Below are 25,342 nucleotides of genomic sequence, written 5' to 3'. Positions count from 1 at the left end.
TTTATAAGGCTACCCTGTACCCAAAATAAATAAATAAACAAAATAAATAAATAAAACGCATGCACGCACAAAGCTTTAAATATTACGTCTTTTTTATAATAAAGCAAATAAAGCAAATAAATAATATAACTTAGTGGTATAATTCATATAATAAATATAACAATAATATAAAGTGCATGAGTTCGATTCCCAGTATTGTCGCATTTTCTTATAAATGCAATAAGTGCAATAAATGATCCAGGTGAACGGTTCCAGCCAGCCCTGCGTGGCAGAACCGGTCACGTGGTTCTACCCCGCACTTCCGGCAATCCGGATCGAAGAGATCATGCCATAGAATTGGTACACGTATCCAATTCTAATACTCTATATAACAACGAACATAATAACGATCTTACAATCAATTGTGCAATCAACTATACAAACAATACAAATTTCTACTATCCGCTAGCAGACGGTTATCTGCCATTCTACGGTTCAATTATCCCTACAAGTGATCTCCAACCTTAAAACCTTAAAGCTACCTCGTAACCTCCTTCAGATATTAAATAAACGATTTAAATCGGTAATAATTAGGGCTGGATAAATAATCGGGTGGAAAACCGAAAATTATTACGCAATTACCAAAAAAAAAGTAAAAATTGTGGGGGAACGAGGTTAAATCCGATTAGGATTAACGTAAAAAATTTTTTAAACAGCAGCGTTTTTTTAATTGGATAAAATGCGGGGTGGGTATAGGGTTAACCCAATTAAAAAAATACCGCCTGTAAAAAAATTTCCGAATTTTGGAATTTAATTGCAATAATAAAAATTTTAAATTTTTACAAATTTTACAATTTTATAATTTAATCGCGGTTTTATTTTATATTGGAAAAATTACCATTTGTAAAAATAAATATCGCTAGTAAATATGGGTAAAAACCTATATTTTTTATAATAATTTTAATTATAATTAAAAATTAACCAAAAATAATACCCAAACGTAAAATAAATGACAATATCGGTCGTAAGGCCCAAAATTTACGAAACCGTAATAAAAAATTTAAGGAATAAATAAATAATGGCGATAAAATTAAATTGTTCGTAAACCGCGCGCGTAAACGATTTAATATAATATTATCGCGGTAAAAATCGAAATTACGCGTTAATTATAAATATATAATATCGATTAAATTTAAACAAAAATAAATAAAAAATAAATTTAAAATAAAATTAATTGCCAAAAAATAAATAATTATTCCATATAATTATTTAAGGTAATAAAATTATAATAACCATTTTTTATAATTATTTAAAAAACGTTAAAATTAATATTGGAAAAATTTACAGTCCAAATTTGGTTTAAAAATACGTACCCCCGTTTTAATTAATAACGAATATTGGGAAAACGTAGACAATTTTAACGATTTGGAGGACATTTTCGAAATTTTTTTTCAAATTTCCATTAAAAAAACTGAAAAAATAATATTTAAATGGGAAAAAATGGTCGTTATTTTATTATTATAATAGGCCAATTACCAAGGTAAGGCAAATAAATTCGTCCGTTAAATTTTTTACAATTTTTTTAAGGGCGTTTCGTCTACCAATATTATAAAAATTGGTAAAATAATGCGCTAAATTCGCTATAAAATTACCTACTTTGGTAATATATTAACGTTTTCCCAAAAAAAAATGGCTAAATTAATAAATAATTAATAATTATATAAAATGGTTATTGTTTTTTTTTATTAATAATATTAAATAATACGTAGTTCCGTTTATTATATTATATATCGGTATTGGTATTTTTTGGCTACGTATTTGGTTATTAAAATATATTATTAGGCAAAAAATATTGCGGTTTATAATTATAATATAAACCAAATATACCAAATATTCGAAAATAAAATAAAATAAATATTCCCCAAATTAAAAATTATAATACCAAATTTAATAATTATAATATAAAACGGTTTATTTTACGTTTATTTAATTTTTTACTTTTGTTAAAGGAATTTTATTACGCGTTTTTATTTGTTATAACGTGCCCAAACTTTTAATTGTAAATTATATTTATATTATAAATATCGCCAAATTCCGCGCGTAAAAATTATATAAAATATTTAATCGCAAAATTTTTATACGCCGTATTTGGGTTAAATAAACGTTTTATAAAGTATATGCAAATGTATTTAACAAGTCGATTGGAATAATTTGCCGAATGATTATTTAGGAAAATGCCCAAAAATGGGTTATATTTCCATTTATTACCGCCGATTGGGTTAAAATACCCGATTTTAACGAAATAATAAATAAAAAAATAAAAAGGTTATAAATATTAATTATAAAACCTATTTATAATAAGGTATTTAAGGAATTTGAAAGAGATTTTTTACCTATAATATAAAATTATATCCAAATACGGTTATAATGGATAATTACGGGATTTTTTTATATTTTAAAATTAAAATATAAAAAATTAATATAATATAATTTTAACGGTAAAAAGGGTTTTTATTTTCCAACCCCTTTTAAAATTAGTAAAAAAAATTAAAATTAAAAGTTTTTTTTATTTATAATTTTGCGTTAAATAAATTGATATATTTTAACCAATTTAAACAAATAAAATAAATAAAACGAATATAATTTAAATAAATAGGGAAACATACAGGTAAATAAATATAAAAATAGGTAAATATTATTTATTAAAATTCTATTTTATACCCCATTATTTGTAAAATAAATCGGATAAGGGATATATTTTTAATAAATACCGTAATCCGTTTGGCGTAAATAACAGCCAAATTTAAAACCGTAAATAATTATATTAAAAACATTTCCCCGGTTTTTTATAAAATTATTAAAACCTTAATTTAAATATATAAACGAACGTAAAACGTAACCGTATTTATTAAATCCTTTATTATACGTTGGAAAACGATTTTGGGTATTAATAAATCCGTATTAAATTGTGAACGGCGAATATTTTTTAATATAATAATTAAAATAATATATTAATATATAACCATCCAATATAACCATTATAATTTATATTTATTTCCAAATTTAAATCGTTTTGTACAATTTTTCGTCCGTTATCCTTTTTTTACTATTCGGTTATTAATACGGCCATTTTTTCGAATTAGTGGTTTGTTTTCCGTCGTTTTTTTCGTAATTTTTTTCGTTCGATTTCGTTTTGCAATTGGATTTTGGAATAAAATTATATCCGGGGGTAATATTTTTGGTATTTTTCGTAATTAAACGGGTAATTAAAAATTTAATTGTTCGATCGGGTTTAACGGTACAAATTGGGTACGATTAATAAAAATAGGAAATTTAATTTCGATTAACTAATATAAAATAAAAGTTAAATAAGTAAAAATTTATTTAATATTTGGAAATTTTTGTTTAAAAACCGGTAATTATCCGCGATATTTTTATTTTATTCGTATTATAATTTATTATATAAATAATAGCGATAATTTGGGAAAAAAAAAATTCGTTAATTTTCCAAATTCTTTTTTTTTTTTATTTTAAAAAAAAAAGGTTAGCCGAAATAAATCCAATATCGATTATTTAAAATTTTATATTAAATTTTAAACGAACGAATTAAATCGATAAAAAAATTTTAAACGTTTTATATTATAAACCGATCGTTATTTTTTTTTTTTTTTTTAATTTTTAATTATATAATTATAATGGATAAATTAACAAATTTTTTGGGGGAATTAATTGAAAAATTATTTTCCCCAAATATTAAATTTATTAACGAATTTTACGATAAAATTTCGAACGTAAAAACGCCCGTATAACGTCGATTTAACGTAAATTCGAACGAAAATAATTTTTTTTTGGATTTTAACCAAAATACCGAAACGGAATTTATCGTTACGTTATTTACAAATTATAAATTTACGGATTGTAATAAATTTATAATAAACGGCGGAAAAAATAACGTTTATTATTTATATATTTTTAAATTATAAAATAATTTTTTTAATTTATTCGTTATTAATTTTTGGTTTCGCCGTTGGATTTTAAAAAAAAAATAAAGTTGATTTAATTTTAAAAGCGTTCCAAAAACCCAAATTGGTAGAAATTTGGAAATTTTACCAATAAAGGTTTTTCCGAAATAACGGCGAATTATACGTTATTTATAAACGATATATATAAATATTAAAACACCCCTAATTTAGTAAAAAGGGCCAATAATAATATAGCGGAATAAGTATTTTTATACGGTATTGCAATATTATCGTTTATACCCAAAAAGGATCGGAAATTTAAACGACGTCCGGTAATATTATATTAATTAACGTTAATTTTCGGCTAATAAATTACTTTTTTTTAAAAAAATATAATTATCCATATAATTATTTATATAATTATTTATTATAATTTAAATTTATTTATTTTATATATTATTTTTTTATTTACGTAACGTTAATAAAATATTATATATTCGTATAGGCCCAAAACGTATAATAGTATTCGAAAAATAAAATCGAAAAATTTTACGTCCGATTTTATATTTCGCTACGAAAAAAATTTAATATTATACACGATTCGGAATTTAAATTATTTATATAAACTTAAAACAACCGATAAAAGGTTTTTTCGCCATAAATATTTACCAAAAAATATAAAATAATAATTAAAAATATTATTACCTAAACGTTAACCAATATTCCCCGAAAGGGGAAAATATTTTTAATTATTAACGGGTAAACTAACCCAGGTTTAAAACACGTTTTTTAGGGTATTATAGCCGTTTACGTGGATAATAATTAAATACGCCGTTATATTATTTTAAATTTTATTATAACCAACGTCAATAAAACGAAAAAACGATTAATAAAATTTACGGCCCAAACCATTATAAAATACAAATTAAAAAACAAAATATTGGTTATTACGGCCGATAATATATTTAATTTTCGCGCCAATAACGTGGCGGCGGAATTTTAAGTTTATAATCCCCAATTATAAATACAATTGAAGATTTTTCAATTATTTTATATGGTTTACGTTTTACAATTTGTAAAAAGGGTTATATATTAAAATTTTTATATTATTAAAACAAATTTCCGCGTTTTCTTGGTTAATTTTTATAACGACGAAAATTTAATTATTAATAATACGGACGAAAATAAAACGTGGGATATTTTTCCAAAATATATTATCGTTTAAATAAATAATATTAATATATTAAATAATTCGAATATTATTTAACCTAATATTTTATATTAATTAAAATATTTGGCGGTTTTATTTTATTAAAATTTTAAACGGATAAAATTCTTTTGCAATTTGCAATAATTTACCGGTAAATATGGATTTAAAAACTTTCGATTATTAATTAAAAACATTTAAATTAAATAAAATTCGACCATTTTAACTATTACGCGTATTTTTTAATTTCGTCAAATTATAGGAATATTTATTTAATAATATTTTATTTCGCCAAATGGTTAAAACGATCCGGTTAATACCATTTTAATTAAATTTCGAATTTTTAACGAAAATTGGATTATTTTGGAATATTTATTAACGACGATTAAAATTATAACGGTTTTTACCAACGTTTTTAAAATAAATAAAATAAAAATAATTATATACGTATTATTTGGATTAAAAATTATCGGCATAATTTTTACTAATTTCGAACGTAAATTTTAATTAAAAATTCGAAAATATTTATAAACGGGATAATATATTAATTTAAAAACCGTAATTTTAACGGCGCGAATAAAATTGGATAAATATATCGATTTAATTTAACGTTACCACGTTAAAAAATTATATTTTTTGGCCGTTATTTTAATTTTCCCGACGCGTATAAATTTCCGAAAAAACCGTTTGCGGTATTATATAAAATATATTAATTAACGTATAAAAAATTTAATCGCCAAAAGGATTAAACGTTTAACCGAATTATATTCGAAAAAACGAAATCCGAATTTCCATCCGAAAAAAAAATTAATTTAACCGGGTATTAATCCGGTTTTATTTATTTTATAACGCAAACCGAATCCGAAAAAATTTAAATATGTAAACAATTAAAGTTTAAACCCGATAAGATTTTTATACCTTATCGATCGATCCGTCGAAAAAAATATCCGGTTAAAAATTAAAATGTTTTTAATACAAAATACGTAATATATTAATTTTATTATAATTTAAAATGTGGATAATTATACGGATAATTATACGGATGGTTATATATATTAATTTTTATTTATATTTAATTATGGAAAACGATAATAATATTTTTAATTAGTGGGTTATATATAAAATAAAATTTCCAAAATTTGCCCAAATTGCCCGCAATATTTTAATTATACCTGCTATTTTAATTTTTATCGAACGTTTATAATTATAATTAAACAATTTTATCGGTTTTAATTAATATTTTTTAAATTTATTTGCCATTCGCGATTATACTATTATTTATATTTCGATTAAAAAAAAATTTATTTTTTTGGTCGGTATTAAAATTATTATCGTAAAAAACGAATATTTAAATCCGGAAAACGAAAAAACTAAATACGATAAATTTACGGAATTCGTCGGTTTTATTTATAATTTGGGTAAATTAAATAATAATTTTAATTCCGATAAAAATAATACTATCGAAATGGCCGTTAATAATACCCCAATCCGGGCTAATATTAACCGTATATTTACATTACCTATTTTTATTTAAATTGGATTAAAATATAGCAAAATTTTTATAAAAATTCCAATTAGGGCGTTAAAACGGGTACGGAACAATATATCGCATGGGCGTAATTTAAGGAATTCTTAAATATAAAATACTGTTAAATAAATTGTTTTTTTTCGTATTTTATATTCGGTTAATAAAAAAAAACATTATAATTAATATTTGTTATTTTTATTTTTATTATAATTTAATTTATTATATACGAAAAAAAACAAAAATTAATAATAATAATAATAATAATAATAATAATAATAATAATAATAATAATAATAATAATAATAATAATAATAATAATAATAATAATAATAATAATTATATTGGAAAATATATTATTTTATATTACGTTTATTTTGGTATAATTTCCTTCGGAATTTTACAAATGTTAATTTTAAAATATTTACGTATTTACGGGCTTTACCCACGGGGGCCCGCGGGCTGCCAAGAAAACCCGCGTTCAAATTTGGGCCGGGTTGGGCCCCCCCATAAATATTACAGTTTACCCGCGGGCCCCCCGACCCACCTACTTGGGCCGGCGCGGGCCCCCATGGGCGGGTTTTGGCAGGCCTTACTTTGGGGTGCGAGAAAAGAAAAGGAAGAAAAAAAACTTGGTTTTTAGTGCGAACAGTGGACCATCAACCATTTTTAGTCTCATATTTGCATCCTGACATATGCAAAAAAAAAAAGTAAAAGGGCCTTGGCTTCAGTAGGCGTTTTCAATTGTCTTCATCTTCCTCCTGTACCGTAGCTAACCGTCTGATGGTGGCTCCACACCGAACAGACTGCCAATCAACCTCTTCGTCCTCATCCAAATCAGAGCATCACTCCCTCCTCTAGATAATCCCTCTCGTCGACTTCGACAATTTTGTAGACACTCGATACAGGCAATTGGAGAGCAAGCATACGTAGATAGTCTCCGGCCACGAGATGGTCGATAGATTCTGCTTACCAAGTGTGCATGCAAATTACCTTGGTCATTGCATGCACTGTGTCGTGTGGATTGCACTGAATCAAAACCAAGTTCCGGCTAACTATAGTTGAAAAGATATTACCCAAAGAGGATTCGTATTTTTAAACAGACCCCACGATGCTATAATTAAGAAGAGACTATTTTTTTCTTTGTAGCTTTGTCTTTTCAACTTGCCTTAAAGTCTCTTGATCCTGTATTGCACCAAGACCTTTCAAGCTACGAATGGCTGTAGTGGCGATGGTTGAAAGCTAGAAATGGATAAGTAACTAGTGAATATCATTTTCTTTGCCAAATATTCAAAAAAAAAGAATGGAAAAATTCTGATTCCTTCCATTCGAAATCCGGAGGCTTTGAATTCGTGAATCAGGAGCTTATGAGATCTGTAAGTCACACTTCCAGGGGTGCCCGGCTTCCTTGCACTTTGCATGAAGTGCATATTGGGCTAGATGCTAACATTATCAATGCTAGATAAATCGGGCTTGGATCGACATCCAAGCTCTAGGGTATCCATCTCCAGGTAGTGGGACTATGATGAATTTCCTTCCAACATTTATATAGCTCAATGTTTTTCTGCAAACACTGCTTTGCTTCTACTTTGATTAACCCATCTCGTCTTCCGTATAATGTAAAGGTTCTTATTGAACATTTTTGACAAGAAAAAATGCGTTACGCGCCTTTTCTTCTTCTTTGGACTTCTATGGTTCGCTTGGGTGCGGCGACTAAATGCCCGAAAGATTTCGATACCAGTCAATGTCCCCAGTTGGACACCAGTCAATACAATCTAATCAAAGCCGGTAAATATTCTTATAAAGACAGTGGCGCTTCTTGTCCGGAAAATAGCGACTACAGCAAATGTCCTGCGCGGTGCAAATCTAGTAGTGAGTGTCTATTGGTTTTTTTGCCTTTACCCCGAACTTGTTTAATCAAAACAGCAAGACTGGCCCCGGCAAAATGTGCAATTACTATGATGAAAAGAAGAACGGGAGAAAAAAAAAAGGAAAAAAAGATTCTTAGCATCTAACTTTTTACCACTTTTTCTAGTGTTTTCAGATCATCAAAAAGACATGTTGGTGCGCCGGGATAGGGACGACTGTGGTTCACTACTATGCGAGTGTGTTCTTATATGTTGTGTGCAGATTGTATCCGCTATTTTAGACGAAATGATATGGTCCCGCCGCACCAGGGGACGATCGTCGGAGTATAAAGAAGGATACAGCGACGGGCGTTGGGATGCACGGCCACCAACGGGATGGTTATGAAAGATCGACTGGGTAACAACAAGGTGCTTTAGTTATAGATTTTAATAAATATATATGTTGCTGGGCTTTCTTTTTTCAAGTTGTAAGTAGGTTGGCAGCAGGTGATCTAAAATTAACTCTTCAAATTCCTTGTAGTAAATACAAGCTGTTGCTTGTTCCCTTTCCTCTCATTTCTCGCCAATGAGGCATCCTCGACTATATCATATACCTAGATTAAGGGAACGGTCGTCGGGTTGTCCTGTTTCGTTTGGATCATGTTTCGCAATTCTTGTCGTGTTGGCCTGAGATCCGGCAGCTGGTGCTATCCGTAGCCTATCCGTAGCATATACGTACCTAGGTTATGGATCCAGGGTCTGGCCTGCTCGTCCTTGCACTGGAACATTACTTACATAGTAAATATTAGGCGACCGAAATTACGTTGTCATCACGAGTCAAAAGAAATCTAAAATCGCTATGCGCAAGGTCATGTCCCTTTGTTAAGACTTGACTAACCTTGCAAACTAGGCTTACCTGTAGAGGCTACTTATGTTCAAAGCCCTTTTCGCCCGGCGAATCCGGATAGGGTTCAGCCACGTATTATACCAAACAAAAGTGAGGCCGAGGAGGGGAGAATGGCCTCAGATTAGGAGACAAGTAGGCTACGCAAACAACCAGAACGTATCTTTCAGGAGCCCATGGTATGTTTGCCAAGATCCCAAAAAAATATGCCCAAGACCATGAGAACAAGAGAACTCATGGGACTATTGCGAGATGCGTGGCTGTTGTAGAGGAATGCAACCCAAATTGGAGCGGGGATTGCCACAAGCCGATTTATGGGGTTGATGAGATGTTTGACATGCCCTATTCGTGAGCCAGAGGAAAAGAAGTTGGATGAGAGTCGGATAAAAAGTGAGATGGATGATTATTTTGTGTTGAGATCTAGATCATAGCCAAGTAAATGCTCTTCGAAAACTGTCGGAATGATTTTGAGACATTTTCGGAGCTGTTGTGTGGGTGTGCCTGATTCGATGGGCCTTGGGTTCCAAAAAGTGACGTTTTCTGGTTCTCGGAAATAATGAAGTTCAAACCGGTACTTTGTAAATCTGACCTCTGGTCGCAGATCCTGCCAGTGCAACCAACGCCTTCCGGGTCATTCTCGGCGGGATCCTGACCGAAAAGGTTCTCGCCACAGACCAAAAACAAATGCAGTGTGCCAGATCAGGATAAGGCGGAGAGCCGTTAGCGGGCGGCACGGTGCATACCTGGCTTGCTATGTAGCTATGTATAGTAGCCCGAGTTGTACAGCCTAAATAATTCGCTCGGAAGAAACGGAAGTGGGTTGAGGGCGAGGTGAGATAATTTACTGTACGTAGTAAGTCAGATAGCGTGTGGTCTGATAGACGGGAGACTAAAAAGTTGGCACCAGATGACAGCGTCGAGTTCATGATGAGGAAAAGTCGCGCAGCAGATTGACAGATTGACAGGCGACTACTACCACCTCGTAAGGTAAAGGTTCCCGGTAGGTAATACACCTTAGCCTACCGAATCACGTGCGTCAGTACCCCACCCCCAGCAAAAGCATGTTATGTTGTGTTCACCGTCGCCAGAAACGTAGTAGGATCAAATCCTGTCAGGAACACTTACGATTGTGGCAGGTAGTTGCGGTAGTAGAGAGGAGCCATGCTTTGACCATCTCGTATCCATGACAAGATCAGAAAAGATGACAGTCAAAGTTTTCCAGAAGTGGAATGTACGACGCCGGTCGAAATACAAAATCGGGAAATTTTTCCGGGTATACTTTCAGAATCACGACAGGTTTCCACAGAGGGCATCATTTCGAAGCTGGATTCGAGAGGATTCCTTTTCTCCCCCTGAGTACAACATAAGATGTACTTACTGTATGTAGTATGACTATGGAGAATTCCGAAAATCTGGCGATTCCCGCATACTCGCTCAGGTACCATCGATGAGATTGGACTGACGCAACTGAGAGGGTCTCTGCTATGCTTGGGTCGCCCGTTTACGCCCATCACTTTCCAAGGTACGCAGAAAGGAAAAGCAACGGCGGGAACCTTTTTTGGGGTGGGCTCCGCTCCCAAGGCTTCCGCGCGCGCCGGCTCTTGTCGGCCCACTGAATGTGGGTTGCATTCCAACGATTTTGCGGGGAACTCATCCCGCCCATGCATGCCCATCGAAAACAAGGTGCAATTGGAGCAAATTTTCGACGGGCTGTCCGCCGAAAGGTGAATACGAGCCGCAAGAAAGCTCGTGTCTTACTGTGGATATTGCCGGGTTGATGCAGCAGCCTTTTTTTTTGGACCCCTACCGTTGCATACGTTCCTACCTACCCGTACAGTACCGAACTGTACCGACCTAGGTAAGGAAGGTTATTGTTTGCTGGTTTGCCTGTCCTGTCCCTGTTTCCCCTCCAGCCTGCCCGCTTTGCCATCTTATTTGCCCGTAAAATTGCGCTGCTATGCCACATCGCCATGGAGACAACAGGCGGAAATGCAACACGAAGGGTAGGCCAATGTCATGTCATCATGATCCTCTCTTGTCGGCTACACGGCGTCACGTTACGTCTCCTCACCGGCGAATTGGTGCCGAAAACGGGTGGGTTTCCAAGGAATAAGCTCAATCACTGGTTTACCCAAGTCGGAATTGTTTTTACCCCTTATATTGACCTATGTAGATATTTGTCTGTCTATATAAGAGTGGCTGCCCGTAGGCATCAAGCTACACTGTTACTTATCTTGTCTTCATCCGCCTTTGATACTAAAAAGCCCGATCACTCCTATCCTACACATTCAACTCACGTTCGCTACCAAGCAAACCCATCTCACTACCCGCCAAAATGAAGTTCACTTCCACCATCGCGGCCGTCGCCCTCGTCGCTGGCGTCTCTGCCCAGCAGGCCCTCGTCCACAACAAATGCCAGGATACCGTCTACGTCCAGTCGTTCCCCTACGACGGATCTGCCGCCGGCCCTTTGACCACCGTCAAGACTGGCGAGACCTTCTCTGAGGACTTCCGCAAGTCGGGCTCGACCGTCAAGGTCTCCAAGACCAAGACCTTGGACACCCCTCTATTCATCGGCTACTCGTTCTCGTCGAACCCAGACTACGGCTACTATGAGCTATCCAGCGAGTGGGGCAACCGTACGTCATCCCATATTTTCTTCCCCAGATATAGATAACCCCTGACCACTCCGTTACTGACATGATGATCTCTCCCCCATAAACAGCCTTTGCCGACAAGAGCGTGATTATCTCCCCCGGTGACGGCTGCCAGTATTTCAACTGCGCCCCCAACGACGCCGGCTGCTACAGCCGCCCCGACATGAAGAAGGTCTACGGTTGCCCTCTCCCCATCAACGTCGAGGCTACCCTCTGCGCCTAAGCCTACGGCGCCATGAATGTCATGAAATGAGATGAAAAAGAAAAAGGTTTTATGAATAGGGGCGGTTATAGCCACCATCTATTTAATGATTAATCAATGAATGAATAAAATAAATAAAATAAACCGCTTTTAGCGCTCAAGACACACAAAATTTGTTCCCGTTGACGTCTGTGATTTATGTCCGTGAGTAGCTTGTCAAGATGACATGTCATAGCTTCCGACGACGTGCATCATGTTTCTTAGCGGCAGGTGTCAAGTGTTGCGACGTGCTGCAAGCTGTTGAACGACGTCTGATCGCACGCAAAACCGAAACCGAAAACATTGTTAGGAGAACCTACTGTTTGCCAGAGATTTCTACTTCATGGAGTGACACAAGTACAAGCATACTGGGCTTACTTGGCATGCGATCAGGGTTGATCGATGAGCGCATGAGCACAGCTGTTTTTCCTTGCTTTTCGCAGACGGTTAAGGAACGTCTACTGACTAGTTGCCTAGGTTCCGACCAGATATCTGCCTAGGTAATCAATTTTGGACGACTCTTCGGGGGACATGGGGAGTTCTTTTTCTTCTTTGTCAAAAAGAAAAAAGAAAAACAAAAAAACCCCCCATCAATAAAAGGGGTCCTTGGAAACTTTCATCCAAAGCTTTTTTTGTGCTTCTGCGACGAGCTTTACGCGTGCCTCGGCATGATGCAACTTAGCGGGGCTTGGAGCATCCACCATTGGCCAATCCGCCGCTGACAATAGCAAAAGACACCACCCCAGTCGAGCAACTCTCTTTAGCTGCGTAAAGCGTATTGCTTGTGATGATTTGAGGAAAGGCAGCCCGAAAGCCAACGCTTATCGCCCTCGTTTTGCCCTTTCTTCACCATTGCCCGATTGAACCCAAAAAGGTACATAAGGTACATATAATCTTGGCGTTTGCTACCTTACAAACGCTCTCATCAAAAAAACAAAAAAAACACCAAAGGATCTAAAAAGAAAATCGACTTGCTTAATTTTTTTTGGGACAATGGCATTGCAGCCTGGGAAAAAGACGGTGCTTATCACGGGGTACGTGATGAACTTGGAGTGATCAGAAAAAAAAAAAGCAAAAGTCCATGGGAACATTCCGAGCCGAGCTGACATGCATTCTACACCAGGTGCACTCCCGGCGGTATCGGACATGCTCTGGCCCTAGAGTATCATGCCAAAGGTCGGTAGAGAAGACCCCGGATAGGATTATGACCCTGATGTCTTGGCGCATCATGGGAGTAGGAGCTGTGTCACCAAGCCCCCTATACTCATTTCCTAAGTCGACTAACGCCCCTATCAGGTCTTCATGTCATCGCCACGGCTCGTCGCCCCGAGGTCATGAAGGACCTCGCCGAGGCGGGCATGACCACCTTGCCGCTCGACGTGACCAACACCGAGAGCATCGAGAAGTGCAAAAAGGCCGTCTCCGAGCTGACGGGCGGACGGCTCGACATTTTGGTCAACAATGCGTGAGATTTAGCCTTTCCTATCTCCGTTTGCACCAACCTATACCTCTTTGGAGAAAAATATCCTGTTCCTAGCTAATACTTGTGGGAAAAAAAACTCCCCCGTTCAATAGTGGTGGCTCAATAGTGGTTCCCGCCACAGACATGGACCTCGACGACGTGCGCCGGATGTTTGAGGCCAACGTCTTTGGCGTCATGGCCATGGTCCAGGCGTTTACGCCGCTCCTCATCGCCGCCAAGGGGCTCATCATCATGATCTCGTCCCTGTCGTCCGTCACGCCCTACGTCTTCGCCTCCGCCTACGGCGCCAGCAAGGCCGCGCTGAACGCGTACTCGAGAACGCTGCGGATGGAGCTGCGTCCCTTTGGGGTTCGTGTCATGGTTTCCATGACGGGGTAAGTCATCCTTTCTTTGTCCCTCCCCACTTTGTTTTCCCCTTTCCTTGTGAAAAAAAAGGGGCGTCATGGGGGAGAAATGTTTGAGAATACTTGAATTCTGACCACCCTCCTCCTCCTCCAGAACCGTGAGGTCTCTCAACAAGGACACCCAAGTCCATAAACCTCTCCCTGCGGACAGTCTGTACCAGCGCATCAGGGATGTCTTTGAGTGGCGCCTCAACTACTCCCAGACTGACGGCACCGTCGACACGCGCAAGTTCGCCGGGCAGCTGGCGCGCAAGTCGCTGCAGCCCGAGTGGCCCATCATGCTGCGGGCCTGGTTCGGCCGACCGGACTGGTTCTGGGCTGGAGGTCTGGCTGGCCGCGTCTGGCTTGCCAGGACGCTGCTCGGGGAGTGGATTATTGATGTTCAGTGTTGGAAAAAGTTCCAGCTGTGGAAGCTCGAGGCTATGGTCAAGCAGGACGAGGCCAAGAAGCAAAAGTGAACAAGGGGACTTTGGAGGAACTCTGGGCAGCGATGGATTGTTAGCACCGGTCTCTAGCTTGTGGTTCTATACTTTGTATAACTGATATTGTCTTCTATGTGTAGCTGCCTCGAGGCCTCAACCGTGTCTAGTGCGACAAATGTGCTGTGCTTGTATTGCGGAGGAGCGGGATTAGTTTCTGCACATAAATCTGTGGTTGTATAACGTTCCACACGTCCAAGACTCGACAAGGCTCCGGATAGCCGGCTTGGGTAACACTCATTTCCTCTACGCAAACCCAAGACGGCACATTGCAACTGCTTTGTGGCGTGAGATCCATAGTAGACGCGTGGCACCACATGAGTTCAAAGCAGCAGCTCGATGTCTGTATTCTAGAACAGTGTGTGCCAGATCACCAACGAGCCGACGAAGGTAGACTTGGGTACCTTGATCATAATTGCATACTCGAGGGCAATGTCTGATTTTCAGAACGCAGAACAGGGACCAAAGGCGAGCGAGATTGCCAAGGCAAAGGATACCAAAACCTTCATTATGTAGACTGGATGAACATTACGCTAGTACTATGGCTACAAACAAAATAATGACTAGATAATGACAGGAGGCTCAAAAAGCCACGCCGTTGGTTTGCAAGCTTCAACCAGGGCAGATTAACTGCCTGACACACGGACGACACTGAAGCCCCCTCACCGCAGTCCCTGTACCAAACAAGGAAGAAAATAAGAGGTTTTCCTATTGTAACCAGCATCAGTAAAATGTCGCGACACAATGGAAATTCAGATGCGATCGTGTCAGGGCTGGTGTGAGCTTCAGAGAAAGTCGGTTTCATTGGAGCGTGAACTCCTCAATCCCGTCTTGAAACATTTTGGAAATTGGGATTTTGTCATCATATGCTCGGGGGAGTATTGTTGTTGGTGGGAAAAAAAAAATGTCTTCTGCACGTTTACTTACCTCTAATGGAACATGATGATATATTGAGGATGATGCTGCGGTGATGGTTGGAAGGTGAAAAAGCGTTAGGATTAACCGTGAGTTGCAAGAAAGAAATGCTGCAGAAAAAAGCGCATGTTTAATTGTGGGGAGTGGAGGTCACTTACGTAATTTAAGAGGAGCCTTCTTTGTCTTGTTTGGCAGCATCAAGCAAGTCGTCACGTGGGAAGTACTGTAGGGACATTAATGAGCTCAATAAATGCACGGTGTATCACGTCTCCATCTGTAGTACCTGTCGTCATTCGGACAACGCTTGAAACTTGTGGACTAAAACTAGAGTGTAACATCCAAGTACCTATGCATAGTAGGAACATGTAGTCATAGTTTATGAAACCGAAAGAAAACAATCCCATTCGCGTCACTTGATCACAGAAAATGTATATGTACAACAAACTATAAAACAGAAGACAAGAAAGACGCCTCATAATCAGTGCAGACTGACGTGATTCAAGCTTGTATAATCCAACCACCGAATCCTTTGAAGCAAGGTACCGAGAGGAACAAAACCACCAAACGGTCAAGCCAAAGATAATCGAGGCTGACAGAGAAGCCACAAAAAAAACTAAACAAAACATAACCAAGAACAAAGTCATTAATCATCGCCAAATGACGCTGGGCCTAGGCGCAGGTGCACCATCCTTTCGGGCAGCAGCAGCGTTCAGTGACCCCATGGCAGCAGTGCCGATCGTGATTCTTCTAGACTTGACCGGTCCTTTCTCGCCGCTAGGGCTGGTAATACTGCTCTCCTGACGGAGACTGCCTCCCAGGTTCATGCGACGTGCCTGGCCCGGTGTGAACGACCGGGCAAAGGACGACTGACCCAACCTGCCGTCGCTATCGCTAGCGTTCGGTGAGCAGGAGATGGGTGGGCTGCGCCGGCGCTCAGAACTATTGCGGCGCAGACGTTGGTGGCGCGAGATGCCGTTTGTCGAGCTCGACAGCGATGTCGACGGGCCCGAGTACGACGCTGAAGCCCGGTGGTGGGAAGACCCATTGGAGCCGGTTGATGAGATGCGGCGTGCTTTGGCGTTGGAAGCAGCTGTGCCAGACATCAGTGACAGCCTATCCTTTCTCTTGACGTTGTGAATGGCCATGCGGAGATTATCCTTGTCTATAGGTGTGTCTGATTCAGAGCCGGAAGACGAAGCTTCGACTTTGCTGGGAGGTCGTGCATTAAGAGACGAGGACAACGGCGTGTTCTCATCCAGGGCTAGGAGACTAGGTGACCGAGGAATGCTCGATTTTCTCATGCCATACGGAGGAGGCGAAAGCATGTTTGACGCCTTTCCTGCATCAAGAGACCGCAGGGGAGATGGTCGGTCGCTGTCTGGGCTGGAAGCGTAGTTAATTGGGTAAGGGATGCTAGATGGGGAGCCACCGCCGCCAAGGGACGATACGCGACCTTTGGAGAGGAAGCCTGCCTGGAATCTGTTGGGCTTAGCCGCCAGGCCGGAGCCAAGGCTGGTTGCTTCTGGGGCAACCAAGGAAGGGCTCGAGTCGGAGCCGGCGTCAGTGGTGTCCAGATATGATGGGATGGCTGGCGGCAGTGGATCTGCCTTTGAAGGGGTGTTGGTCGCCTCGGGGGAGGACTCGACTTTTTGCGGCGTCTTTGCAAAGTCTGCCAATGTGCCCTCCTCTGTCTCGTCGTCACGCCATCGGACAGACCTCCTGGACGGGGACTTCTTCTTGACAGGCGTGAATGAGACACCCTTCCTTTGGGCGCCTGCCTTCCGACGGCGGGGAGAGGCCTTCATCGGGGAGGCGAATGCTTCTTGTTGAGCCTCAGACATGGCGACAAAAGCAGGAGCGGCCACCGGTTTGACGTGCACGTTTGAAAGCTTCTTGCGTTTCGGCGTTCCGCGCTTGGATGGCGAGAACCTCTCTACCGGCATAACAGATCCGTCAGGCTTCACGATGTGAGATGTCGCAGAGATGCCAGTCTCGAGAAGGCGGTGGATGATTGTTTTGGCATGCGCCACTGCCTCGGCCTCTTGCATTTGCAACGTAGATGACAAGGAAGCGATGATCTCGAACTGCGCGCTCAGGAGTACCTGGACTGCGGCAGCATCTCCTGCTCGGTCCTGATCGAGGACTTCTCTATAAGCCTCACGGATGAAGTTGGCCTTGAGGAGTTCTGCCTCCCTCGTGAGATTTGCAACTTCACCGTTATCAACCACGTCCTCTCCACTCGATAGTTGCGAGATGCTGTGTTGCAGCGCAGAGTCGATGGATCTTTCCCAGTTCGATCGCTCAATCTTCTGGTGGAGGTGCTGGCGACTGTGTTCGAGCTCGGCGAGTACACCCTGTGCTGTTTTCCTCATCGCTGCCAAGCTGTTCGGCATTCCGTTCTCATCCGAACGAGAGTCACAGATGGCGTCAAAAGCGGCGATCCATGCCGAAAGCTGCCCAATCCGTCTCTCGAACCCCTTTAGTCTCTTCATGTTATTTATCTTGTCTTGCCTCTCCTGTGCCGAGTTCTCGTACGCTGAGCGAATCCGCTGCATTCCCTCGCGTGCCACACCATCCCGCTTCTCGAGCTGCTTGCGGAACTTGGCGTAGAAGATCTTCTCGGCGTCCTTTTGTTGTGCCTTGAGCTCGTTGATCATGGCGATCTGTTCATCGATCTTGACTAAGAAGTCCTTGACGTGGCGGTTTACGTTGAAAACATTCCTCGTGACCTTTGTCTGGATGTTCTTTGCCCTGTTGGCATACCGCAACGTGTTTTGAGTCTCGTCAAAGTGTGCGCTCGATGGACTGACACAGACAATCATGACCGTCTTGCAGTTACCTCCCAGAGAGAACTTGAGCAGTCGGGTAAGCTTGCTGTTACGATAAGGCACATGGTTCTTCTTTCGAGGGTCGCACAGCGCGTTGATGCAACTGCCAAGAGCAAGCAGCGACTTGTTGATATTTGCACCTTCGATCAGCCTCTCGCCACGGTTCTTTGTCGCGCTGGCTCTTTCGCTGCCTGCCAGGTCGATGATGCTCAGTGTAGCCATGGTGTGAGGCTCGTTAACGTCTGCATTCCTGTCCTTTTGGGCAATGTTGATCTGCAATACGGCGTGTGATCGTGATGATGTCGCATTGGCCTCAGTCGGTGATACTGTGCGGTACTCATTGCCCCGAACAATCATATCCATAACCTCCTGTACGTCTTTTGGGTGCAGGCTTGTCAGCCCGGAGACGGAGACGCCCTGGTTCGAGTCCTCCCTCAGCATCAGTCCCTGCTTGCTGCCGCCGGGGACCAACAGATCGCGAATTGTCTCGTTGTAGATCTCGAGGTAAGAAAGCGACAGCTCCGTGACCTTTTCGTCGCTCCTCTCCTGGATCTTTTCGAAGAGCTCCTGCATGGTGAGGAATATGATACCGGGTTGTGCTGCCGTGCCGGTGATTGTGTGAGTCTTTCCACATCCTGTGGCGCCATATGCGAAAACTGTGGCATTGTAACCGTCCAAGACACTATCTAGGAGCGTTTTTGTTGTTCCCTCGTACACTTCCGTCTGTGATACGTTGTCGTCGAATATCTTGTCGAAGGCGAAGACCTGATCTTTGACCTTCTTGCCGGCGCACGGCACCACGGACCGGGAGAACTTCTGCACGGGGTTGTCTTCTGGGGGATCGAAAACGCTGGAAAGAGCAGACAAGTTAGCATCTCTGGTGCCTTGAAGGTCCTCAACGCGGTTTGTGTGCCCAGAAAACCTTACAGGCACCTATCGTCCACGACTTTGATCACAGATCGGAGACCATGCTGTTTGAGTTTTGGTGTTGGTGCCGCGGCTAGCGAGCCGTCGCCGAGGAATAATGTGCCATCGTCGTTCTTGATCCTGTCGAGTTATTAGCAGCTTGCAGACGATGGAAGTGTTTTGGTTGATCGAACGGAGGTGGTTCTTACAATTGCGCCGCCTCGCGTATTGTGAATGGCCGCACTCGCACTGCACAGCAGACGTGGAGTCAGTCAACAGAGAGCAAACCCGCGAATGCGAATGACGTGATAACTAACCTGCGACTGTGATGGAAGATGCGCCTGGGTCTGCGCGGCTCATGTTGACGAGACGCCAGTAAATCTGCTAAATCAAAAAGAGAATTGAATCCCGTTGCAGAAATGCAAAGGTAGGTTGTTGACTCTATTTCGGTGGCGATGTCTGCGTTTCAAGCCAAAGATTCGTCGGGCGCTTTGTTGTGAATTCGCATATAAACAAACAACTGAGCCCAGAGTGAGATTGAAGAGAAAAAAAAAAAGGTAATGCAGAAAAAACCAGGTAATCAAATTATAAACGCAGCACTGCTTATCGTCTAGAACAAACCTAAGAAAAAGACTGTATTGTCGATTTGTCTCAAACCAGTGCCTTCTGGTGAGCTTTTTTTGGTTTGTCGCTGAGTGGCAGGTTGTGATGTATGAGCATGCTGCGTCAATTTACAATTCTGTGAATGCAGGTGCTTTGGTCAGTTGCGTGGAGTTCACGCAGCTGGATGACACGCCCAGGAAGCGGGTAATGTTTTGGTTGGTATGTCCGTTGCCTGGACGACGTCTGATAGCCCCATCCGACCTGCAGGTACCCACAGTCACCCAAAGGCAAGCCAGGGAGACGCACGGTGCGGCAGTTGTCCCCCACGTTCCATCCAATCCATCCAAATCCCGTCCATTCAATGGAACCTGGCGTTGTTTGGCTATTGGGGAAAATACAAACAAACACCAGCCCTGTTATTGTTGTTGTTCTTTGACTTTGTATAACCCCGGCCCCCGACCCGACCACGATTGACAAGGCCTTGTCATGGGTCGCTTTTGGGGAGCGAAATGATCTAGGGTCAGGCCACATGATTGTTGTTTCGTTTTTACAGGCGCCATCACCTGCGTTGTCCAGTTGTCCTGCCGTGTTCACCCTTTCCCCCCCCCAGCACTAAAGCTTCTCCTTTATCGCTGGCCGCCTTAGCACCTCATCTCGCGTAGCCACCTCTCCATGCATCGGCCCTCCTCTCTGGAAATCCACCAATACAAACTTGTCCGTGACACCTTTTGGTTTCGCCAGGCTGAGTACCACCTTGCCCCTCCAAACCACCGCAGACTCGGAATCCACATCGTCGGAAAGCGCCGTGACCTCGGGCGTGATGACCTTGTCTGCCCAGGGCACGCCGTCCTCGGGTGTAGTTTTAAGGTAGGACACGAGCGACTCCCGCGCCGCCAACAGGTCTCTTGGCCCGGCGTCGGGTTCGGGCTGCAGGTGATCGGCCACCAACGACAGCAGGTAGATCTGCGGCGGGAACAGCACAATCTCGCCGAGGCGCACCCGCCGCAGCCACTCGCGCGGTGGGGCAAACACCGCCTCGGTATGTTCGACGCCGCCGTCCGAGGTCGGCACATGCTTGACCGAGTCGGCCTTGGCCTCCAGCGGCAGCAAATAGATGTACATTTGTGTATTGAAGCGTCTGGCCATCAGCGTGGGCGTGATCCAGCGGGTGCAGGCGAGTAAATTGCCGGTATCCGGAACGCCGCCCGTGGAAGCCAGCCAGTCGTCAAACTTAATTTCGTTGCTATGCACCTTTTTTCTGCCGAGGTTCCTGTCCGTATCTGATAAGTCAAGGAGCTGCTTTTGATTTGCGGCGTCCACTGCTAGAAGGATTCCGCTTTCCTCAAATGTTTCGCGGATGGCAGCCATGCGAAATTCAGGGCAATCCCCTTCCATTTCTGTGGTAGTCCCTGGCTCATGGAATTTGGATAGATTGCCGCCGGGGAAAACATATGCGTCTGGAAAGGCACTTGATGTTGCTGTCCGCCTGAGCAGTAACACTTCGTTTTGAGGTGAAATCAGGACAATACTGGCCGCAACAGTCAGCTTTGTGAAATCGACTTAGGAGCTTGAATTGTTGCCCCAAGGCGAGAACGACGCCCTCTATAGGACGCATGATAAATCCATTCTAAGGAAATATTGGGGTCTAGAGACGTTGCCTACCTTGAGCTTGGCTTGGCTGGTGCAGGCCCGTTGCGGGCCGCCTTCTTGCCTTGACCCATTGTACTGTAGCAATGATAGAAGCCGAATCCTGTTTCTAGGTTCTTTGATATATGTCTCTTACTGCAATTGACGGGTTGGTCGCGAAATCGAATACAAGATGCTTTGCCAAGGGTGGAAGAAAAGCGATTTTGATGTGTATAAATCGACCTTGCTGGATGTACAATCTTTTGTAGCAAACATGACTCGAATACGATACGACCTAGTCGTACCAAGTCGCATTGCATCGTATTCATTGCATAAATACCTATAGTTGACATTTGATCGCATAAACGGCTCTAGTCGACTTTTGATCCTCGGCTTCCCACCTTGTTGGTAGCTAAGTGAAGGGATGATCTTGTGAGGGGAAGAAGCTGTGACATCTAGTAGCCGAGGCTTGTTGGAGCTAGCCTGCGGGTCTAGCATGGCAAGTGACACTAAAATTGGACGACGCAATCATCCTTAAACTCAGGGGTGGAAATGTGGAAATAATATGCAGGAGTAAACCATGCCGGAACACATTAAACGATTACCGATAGTTGACATTTCCAAAAGGTTAATGGCCAAAGAAAAGAAATGTAACAAAAGTCAGACGGTTCGAGGAAGTGACCCTTATTCTAACATGTTATAATAGCAACCCTTTATAATAGCAAGCCTGGCCGCCATGGTACACCCCTGGAAGGGAAATAATCTTGAATTCGCTACGTCAACTTCGTCATAGTCGTTTTCTCTCCTTTCCACGATAACTCATGCGCCACAAACAACAGACACTCTTGCTTTCGCACCACATCTTGACATCAGTAGGTGCGACCTCGCCATCATAGCCTACGCGGTCCAATTGACCAGCATTTAGCCAAGCAGCCAGATCCTCCAAAACAATTGGGTCATACATGAGCATCTTTTCGTGCCACGATGGTTTATCAGGATCAGTCGAACGTGGTGCGCTCTTCACCGCACGTGTGATGCATGTGAACAGCTCGGCCTGTTGGGCGGTAGGGTGAGCCGCCAGCGACATTATTGTGTCTTCTCCTATCGAAACGTCGACATTTTCCTTGTCGGGGGAAGAAAAAACTGGATCCGGGGACAACGATGGACTGGGAGAAAGCCTAGCCTCATCATCCGAATCCAAAATCTCGACCGTCTGTTGCGTTGCCGCCTTTTTGCGACGCCGAGGCGTTTGCACAGCTGCAACCGCCGTGGGTGGCATTGATGCTGAGATATTCTGCACTATATTGGGACTAGACTCCCCTTGTACGTTCTTTTTGGGCCTGCCGGGGGGCCTTTTGACTGGTATCGCGGCTTCAACTGATGCTACGTCTACAGAGGCTCCGGCGCTGTTCTTTCTCGGCCGGCCTCTAGGCCTTTTGGGTGACGACTTGGCCGCAGCTGCAGCAGTACTCGTCTTCCCACGAGGCCCGCGAGGGGCAGATGTTCGGCTCGTAGGGGCAGATGTTCGGCTCGTAATGGCATATGCACTAGATTGGCCTGCTGCAGCCGTTGCCCCGGCTTTGCTTTCCCAGCATTGATTGAGCAACGCGATCATGGCAGATCGCTTCTTGACCGACTTGAATCCGTAATTGGAAACCTGCTTTGACAATTGAGTATCTGTCATAACCTCGTAGTTAGGCCGAAGGATAGCAGTGTCCTCCGGTACGACCGGTCTAGGCGGTGGGGGCATCTGATAAGCCTGCTGATTACTCGGAGGAGGTTCGTTGTCCGGATCGTCATCTGAGGGAGTTACAGGGGGTTCCGAAGTACTTTCACTTATTGGAGCCATTGTAATTTTAGCAGACCTGGGTGGTGTTGCAGACGCAAAATGTCTAAATTTTGAGGTCTGGGTTTTAGATGTGTGTCCAGTTAAGTTAGCTGATTCCAAATCCGAAGCATGTGGTTCTAAAATCTCAATTTCGGAGGAATCGAGATTGACCATTGAAATTCGTCTGTTCTTGTCACCCTTAGGTTCAGACCTGCTGGGGCTTTTCTGCATGTCTGCACGAACTATAGCATCAGGATCATCCGGGAAGGCGGGAGAGTCGACTAGATCAATGACTTCAATGTTCATAAGATCGCCCTCTTCACCACGAGCTCCCGCGGTCCACAGTTTCCGGCCCTCTGGTGCTGCTATTATGGGACTAGCAAAGGGATCGTCGCTGAAGTCATTGGACTGCTTGAGTGCAGCGTGGAGATCCCTCAGAAAAGTCGGCGACTGCTCTTGTGCCAATTGACTGGAAGTCCCAAAGACAAAGTCTTGCCGTGCGGATTGGTCAATTGCGGACAAAGGAGATAAGAGCACCTGACCACGCCCTTTTGGCTTTCTTTTTCTTTCCGGCTTTCGTAACCTGGAATCCGGGTGACAATGTTGGAAAACTTGTTCGCCTTGTCCCTCAAGATAGGTTTTAATAGACCCTTTCTTGGATGGAACATTTGAATCTTTGCCCTCAGTTGTATATGCTGCTGTGGCAAGATCTGTGATGGTCCTTGGTTTCTTTTTCGGCGCCTTTGACTTGACTGGGGATGTTTGATTCGGGATTACACTATCGTTCGGAGGCCCAACAAGTTGTATCACTTTGCGTTTCTTGATTACTTCTAGCGGCGGAGCCAATTCTTGGCCGGGCAAATTTGTTCGTCTTGTGACCTCTTCTACAGGAAAGGCAAATTTGTCTTGTAGTGTAAGGAAAACGTCCTGGATAGCCGCTGGAGCCGAGGAAAGCGTGTTGTCCAAGGTCGAGCTCACTTCCTTGGCGTTGGCTGAGTCAGGGCAAAGATCCCCCGTCTTTGTTTCGCGTGGAGGTGTCCAATCTAACCGCCTCGCGACTGCCGGCTCCAGGTTGAACACCTGCTCCTCGGAAGAATCGTCGGGGACTGTAATGGGTTCCGGACAAGTTGGTGCGTCATCGGGTACAGAAAAGTGCTTACTTACAGTCTCGGCTTTCTTTTTCCGAGAGGCTGCTGTTGACGTTTTCCGTACTCTTGGCTTCTTCACTTTGTTTTGAGCGGAAGCTGTGCCCTTTGCCAACTCCGTCGTGCTTGTTGTCACAGGTGCAGTTGTGGCGGCCACTTCTTCAACGCTAGTAAACTCCAAATTGGCAGTTGTTCTTGGTGAAGGCGATTTGAAAACTTTCCGGGCTTGAACCTTTGTTGGCGTTGTGACTTCATTCGTAGCATCCTCGGCAACCGACTCCTCTCGTCTCCCGCTTGTTTTCTTGGTCGCCGCATTTGCAGTCTCCCGAGCCTTGCGCCTGTTGGGCTGAGGTTCTGGTACATTGACCGAAGGATCTGGCGAGAGATCAACAACCTCAGGTGGATCTTTTTGTTTCGGCTTTGCTTTTGCTCTTGCCCTCGGGGGAGGCAGGGTTTCAACTACATCGGCTTGTTCTGCTTCTTCTACTTGCGCTGACTGGAGCAGCTTGGCTGCAGTGGTGAAAGTTGCCGTCGCGGTTGCGGGTACCGAGGCAGCGTTGCTACCAGATCGAAGCGGCTTTGGCTTCTTTGCATAACGGGAGACCAGCTCGTTAATCGAAGGTAAATCAGGCGAAGAGGAGATCAATGTTGTGTAGAGCTCCGGCCTCGCTTGGCCCGGAGGCGATGACGGAAGAAAGCGGGGCGTGGTCATTGTCGAAAGTTGACGACAACAGGCCGGACACATCCGCAGTACGCATTTTGGCATAAATGCAATGGTACGTCGAGAGAACGGCGATATGTTC

The 25,342-nt window shown here is 42.3% G+C and overlaps 5 protein-coding genes across 5 annotated transcripts; 2 read left to right on the top strand and 3 right to left on the bottom strand.

Annotated features, from left to right (window-relative positions):
* Nucleotides 1–11,344: 11,344 nt before the first annotated feature.
* On the top strand, nucleotides 11,345–12,456 carry PgNI_05906 (uncharacterized protein). Its single transcript, XM_031125936.1, has 2 exons — nucleotides 11,345–12,063; nucleotides 12,150–12,456. Exons 1-2 carry the CDS (start codon nucleotides 11,760–11,762, stop codon nucleotides 12,302–12,304), a joined length of 459 nt encoding a protein of 152 aa, XP_030982147.1. The 5' UTR covers nucleotides 11,345–11,759; the 3' UTR covers nucleotides 12,305–12,456.
* A 678-nt stretch (nucleotides 12,457–13,134) lies between these two features.
* On the top strand, nucleotides 13,135–14,782 carry PgNI_05905 (uncharacterized protein). Its single transcript, XM_031125935.1, has 5 exons — nucleotides 13,135–13,356; nucleotides 13,446–13,498; nucleotides 13,619–13,787; nucleotides 13,898–14,179; nucleotides 14,304–14,782. The coding sequence occupies exons 1-5, from the start codon at nucleotides 13,316–13,318 to the stop codon at nucleotides 14,665–14,667; spliced, it is 909 nt and encodes a 302-aa protein (XP_030982144.1). The 5' UTR covers nucleotides 13,135–13,315; the 3' UTR covers nucleotides 14,668–14,782.
* A 410-nt stretch (nucleotides 14,783–15,192) lies between these two features.
* PgNI_05904 (uncharacterized protein) lies at nucleotides 15,193–15,661 on the bottom strand (the record flags this gene model as incomplete). Its single annotated transcript, XM_031125934.1, has 2 exons — nucleotides 15,193–15,396; nucleotides 15,616–15,661. Coding segments are annotated over 2 exons (246 nt in total), but the record flags the coding sequence as incomplete, so codon positions are not given.
* A 363-nt stretch (nucleotides 15,662–16,024) lies between these two features.
* On the bottom strand, nucleotides 16,025–19,747 carry PgNI_05903 (uncharacterized protein). Its single transcript, XM_031125933.1, has 4 exons — nucleotides 19,655–19,747; nucleotides 19,547–19,586; nucleotides 19,359–19,478; nucleotides 16,025–19,281 (listed from the first exon to the last, which is right to left on the bottom strand). The coding sequence occupies exons 1-4, from the start codon at nucleotides 19,695–19,697 to the stop codon at nucleotides 16,251–16,253; spliced, it is 3,234 nt and encodes a 1,077-aa protein (XP_030982150.1). The 5' UTR covers nucleotides 19,698–19,747; the 3' UTR covers nucleotides 16,025–16,250.
* An 805-nt stretch (nucleotides 19,748–20,552) lies between these two features.
* Nucleotides 20,553–25,287, bottom strand: PgNI_05902 (uncharacterized protein; the record flags this gene model as incomplete). Its single annotated transcript, XM_031125932.1, has 4 exons — nucleotides 22,172–25,287; nucleotides 21,872–22,075; nucleotides 21,603–21,690; nucleotides 20,553–21,468 (listed from the first exon to the last, which is right to left on the bottom strand). The coding sequence occupies exons 1-4, from the start codon at nucleotides 22,182–22,184 to the stop codon at nucleotides 20,553–20,555; spliced, it is 1,221 nt and encodes a 406-aa protein (XP_030982151.1). The 5' UTR covers nucleotides 22,185–25,287.
* Between the last annotated feature and the right edge of the window lie 55 nt (nucleotides 25,288–25,342).

This window comes from Pyricularia grisea, chromosome I (genome assembly GCF_004355905.1).
Source record: "Pyricularia grisea strain NI907 chromosome I, whole genome shotgun sequence".
In the NCBI taxonomy this organism is placed as follows: Eukaryota; Fungi; Ascomycota; class Sordariomycetes; order Magnaporthales; family Pyriculariaceae; genus Pyricularia; species Pyricularia grisea.
This window is presented reverse-complemented; position numbering and strand designations above follow the sequence as displayed.

Excerpts from the sequence above, each read along its gene's own strand:
- PgNI_05906 (XM_031125936.1), top strand. The coding sequence starts at position 11,760 with ATGAAGTTCACTTCCACCATCGCGGCCGTCGCCCTCGTCGCTGGCGTC. Across the intron at positions 12,064-12,149 it reads ATCCAGCGAGTGGGGCAACC|CCTTTGCCGACAAGAGCGTG; the intron begins GTACGTCATCCC and ends CCCCATAAACAG.
- PgNI_05905 (XM_031125935.1), top strand. The coding sequence starts at position 13,316 with ATGGCATTGCAGCCTGGGAAAAAGACGGTGCTTATCACGGG. Across the intron at positions 13,357-13,445 it reads AAGACGGTGCTTATCACGGG|GTGCACTCCCGGCGGTATCG; the intron begins GTACGTGATGAA and ends ATTCTACACCAG. Across the intron at positions 13,788-13,897 it reads GACATTTTGGTCAACAATGC|TGGTGGCTCAATAGTGGTTC; the intron begins GTGAGATTTAGC and ends CCCGTTCAATAG.
- PgNI_05903 (XM_031125933.1), bottom strand. The coding sequence starts at position 19,697 with ATGAGCCGCGCAGACCCAGGCGCATCTTCCATCACAGTCGCAG. Across the intron at positions 19,587-19,654 it reads ATCTTCCATCACAGTCGCAG|TGCGAGTGCGGCCATTCACA; the intron begins GTTAGTTATCAC and ends TCTGCTGTGCAG. Across the intron at positions 19,479-19,546 it reads ATACGCGAGGCGGCGCAATT|GATCAAGAACGACGATGGCA; the intron begins GTAAGAACCACC and ends ATAACTCGACAG.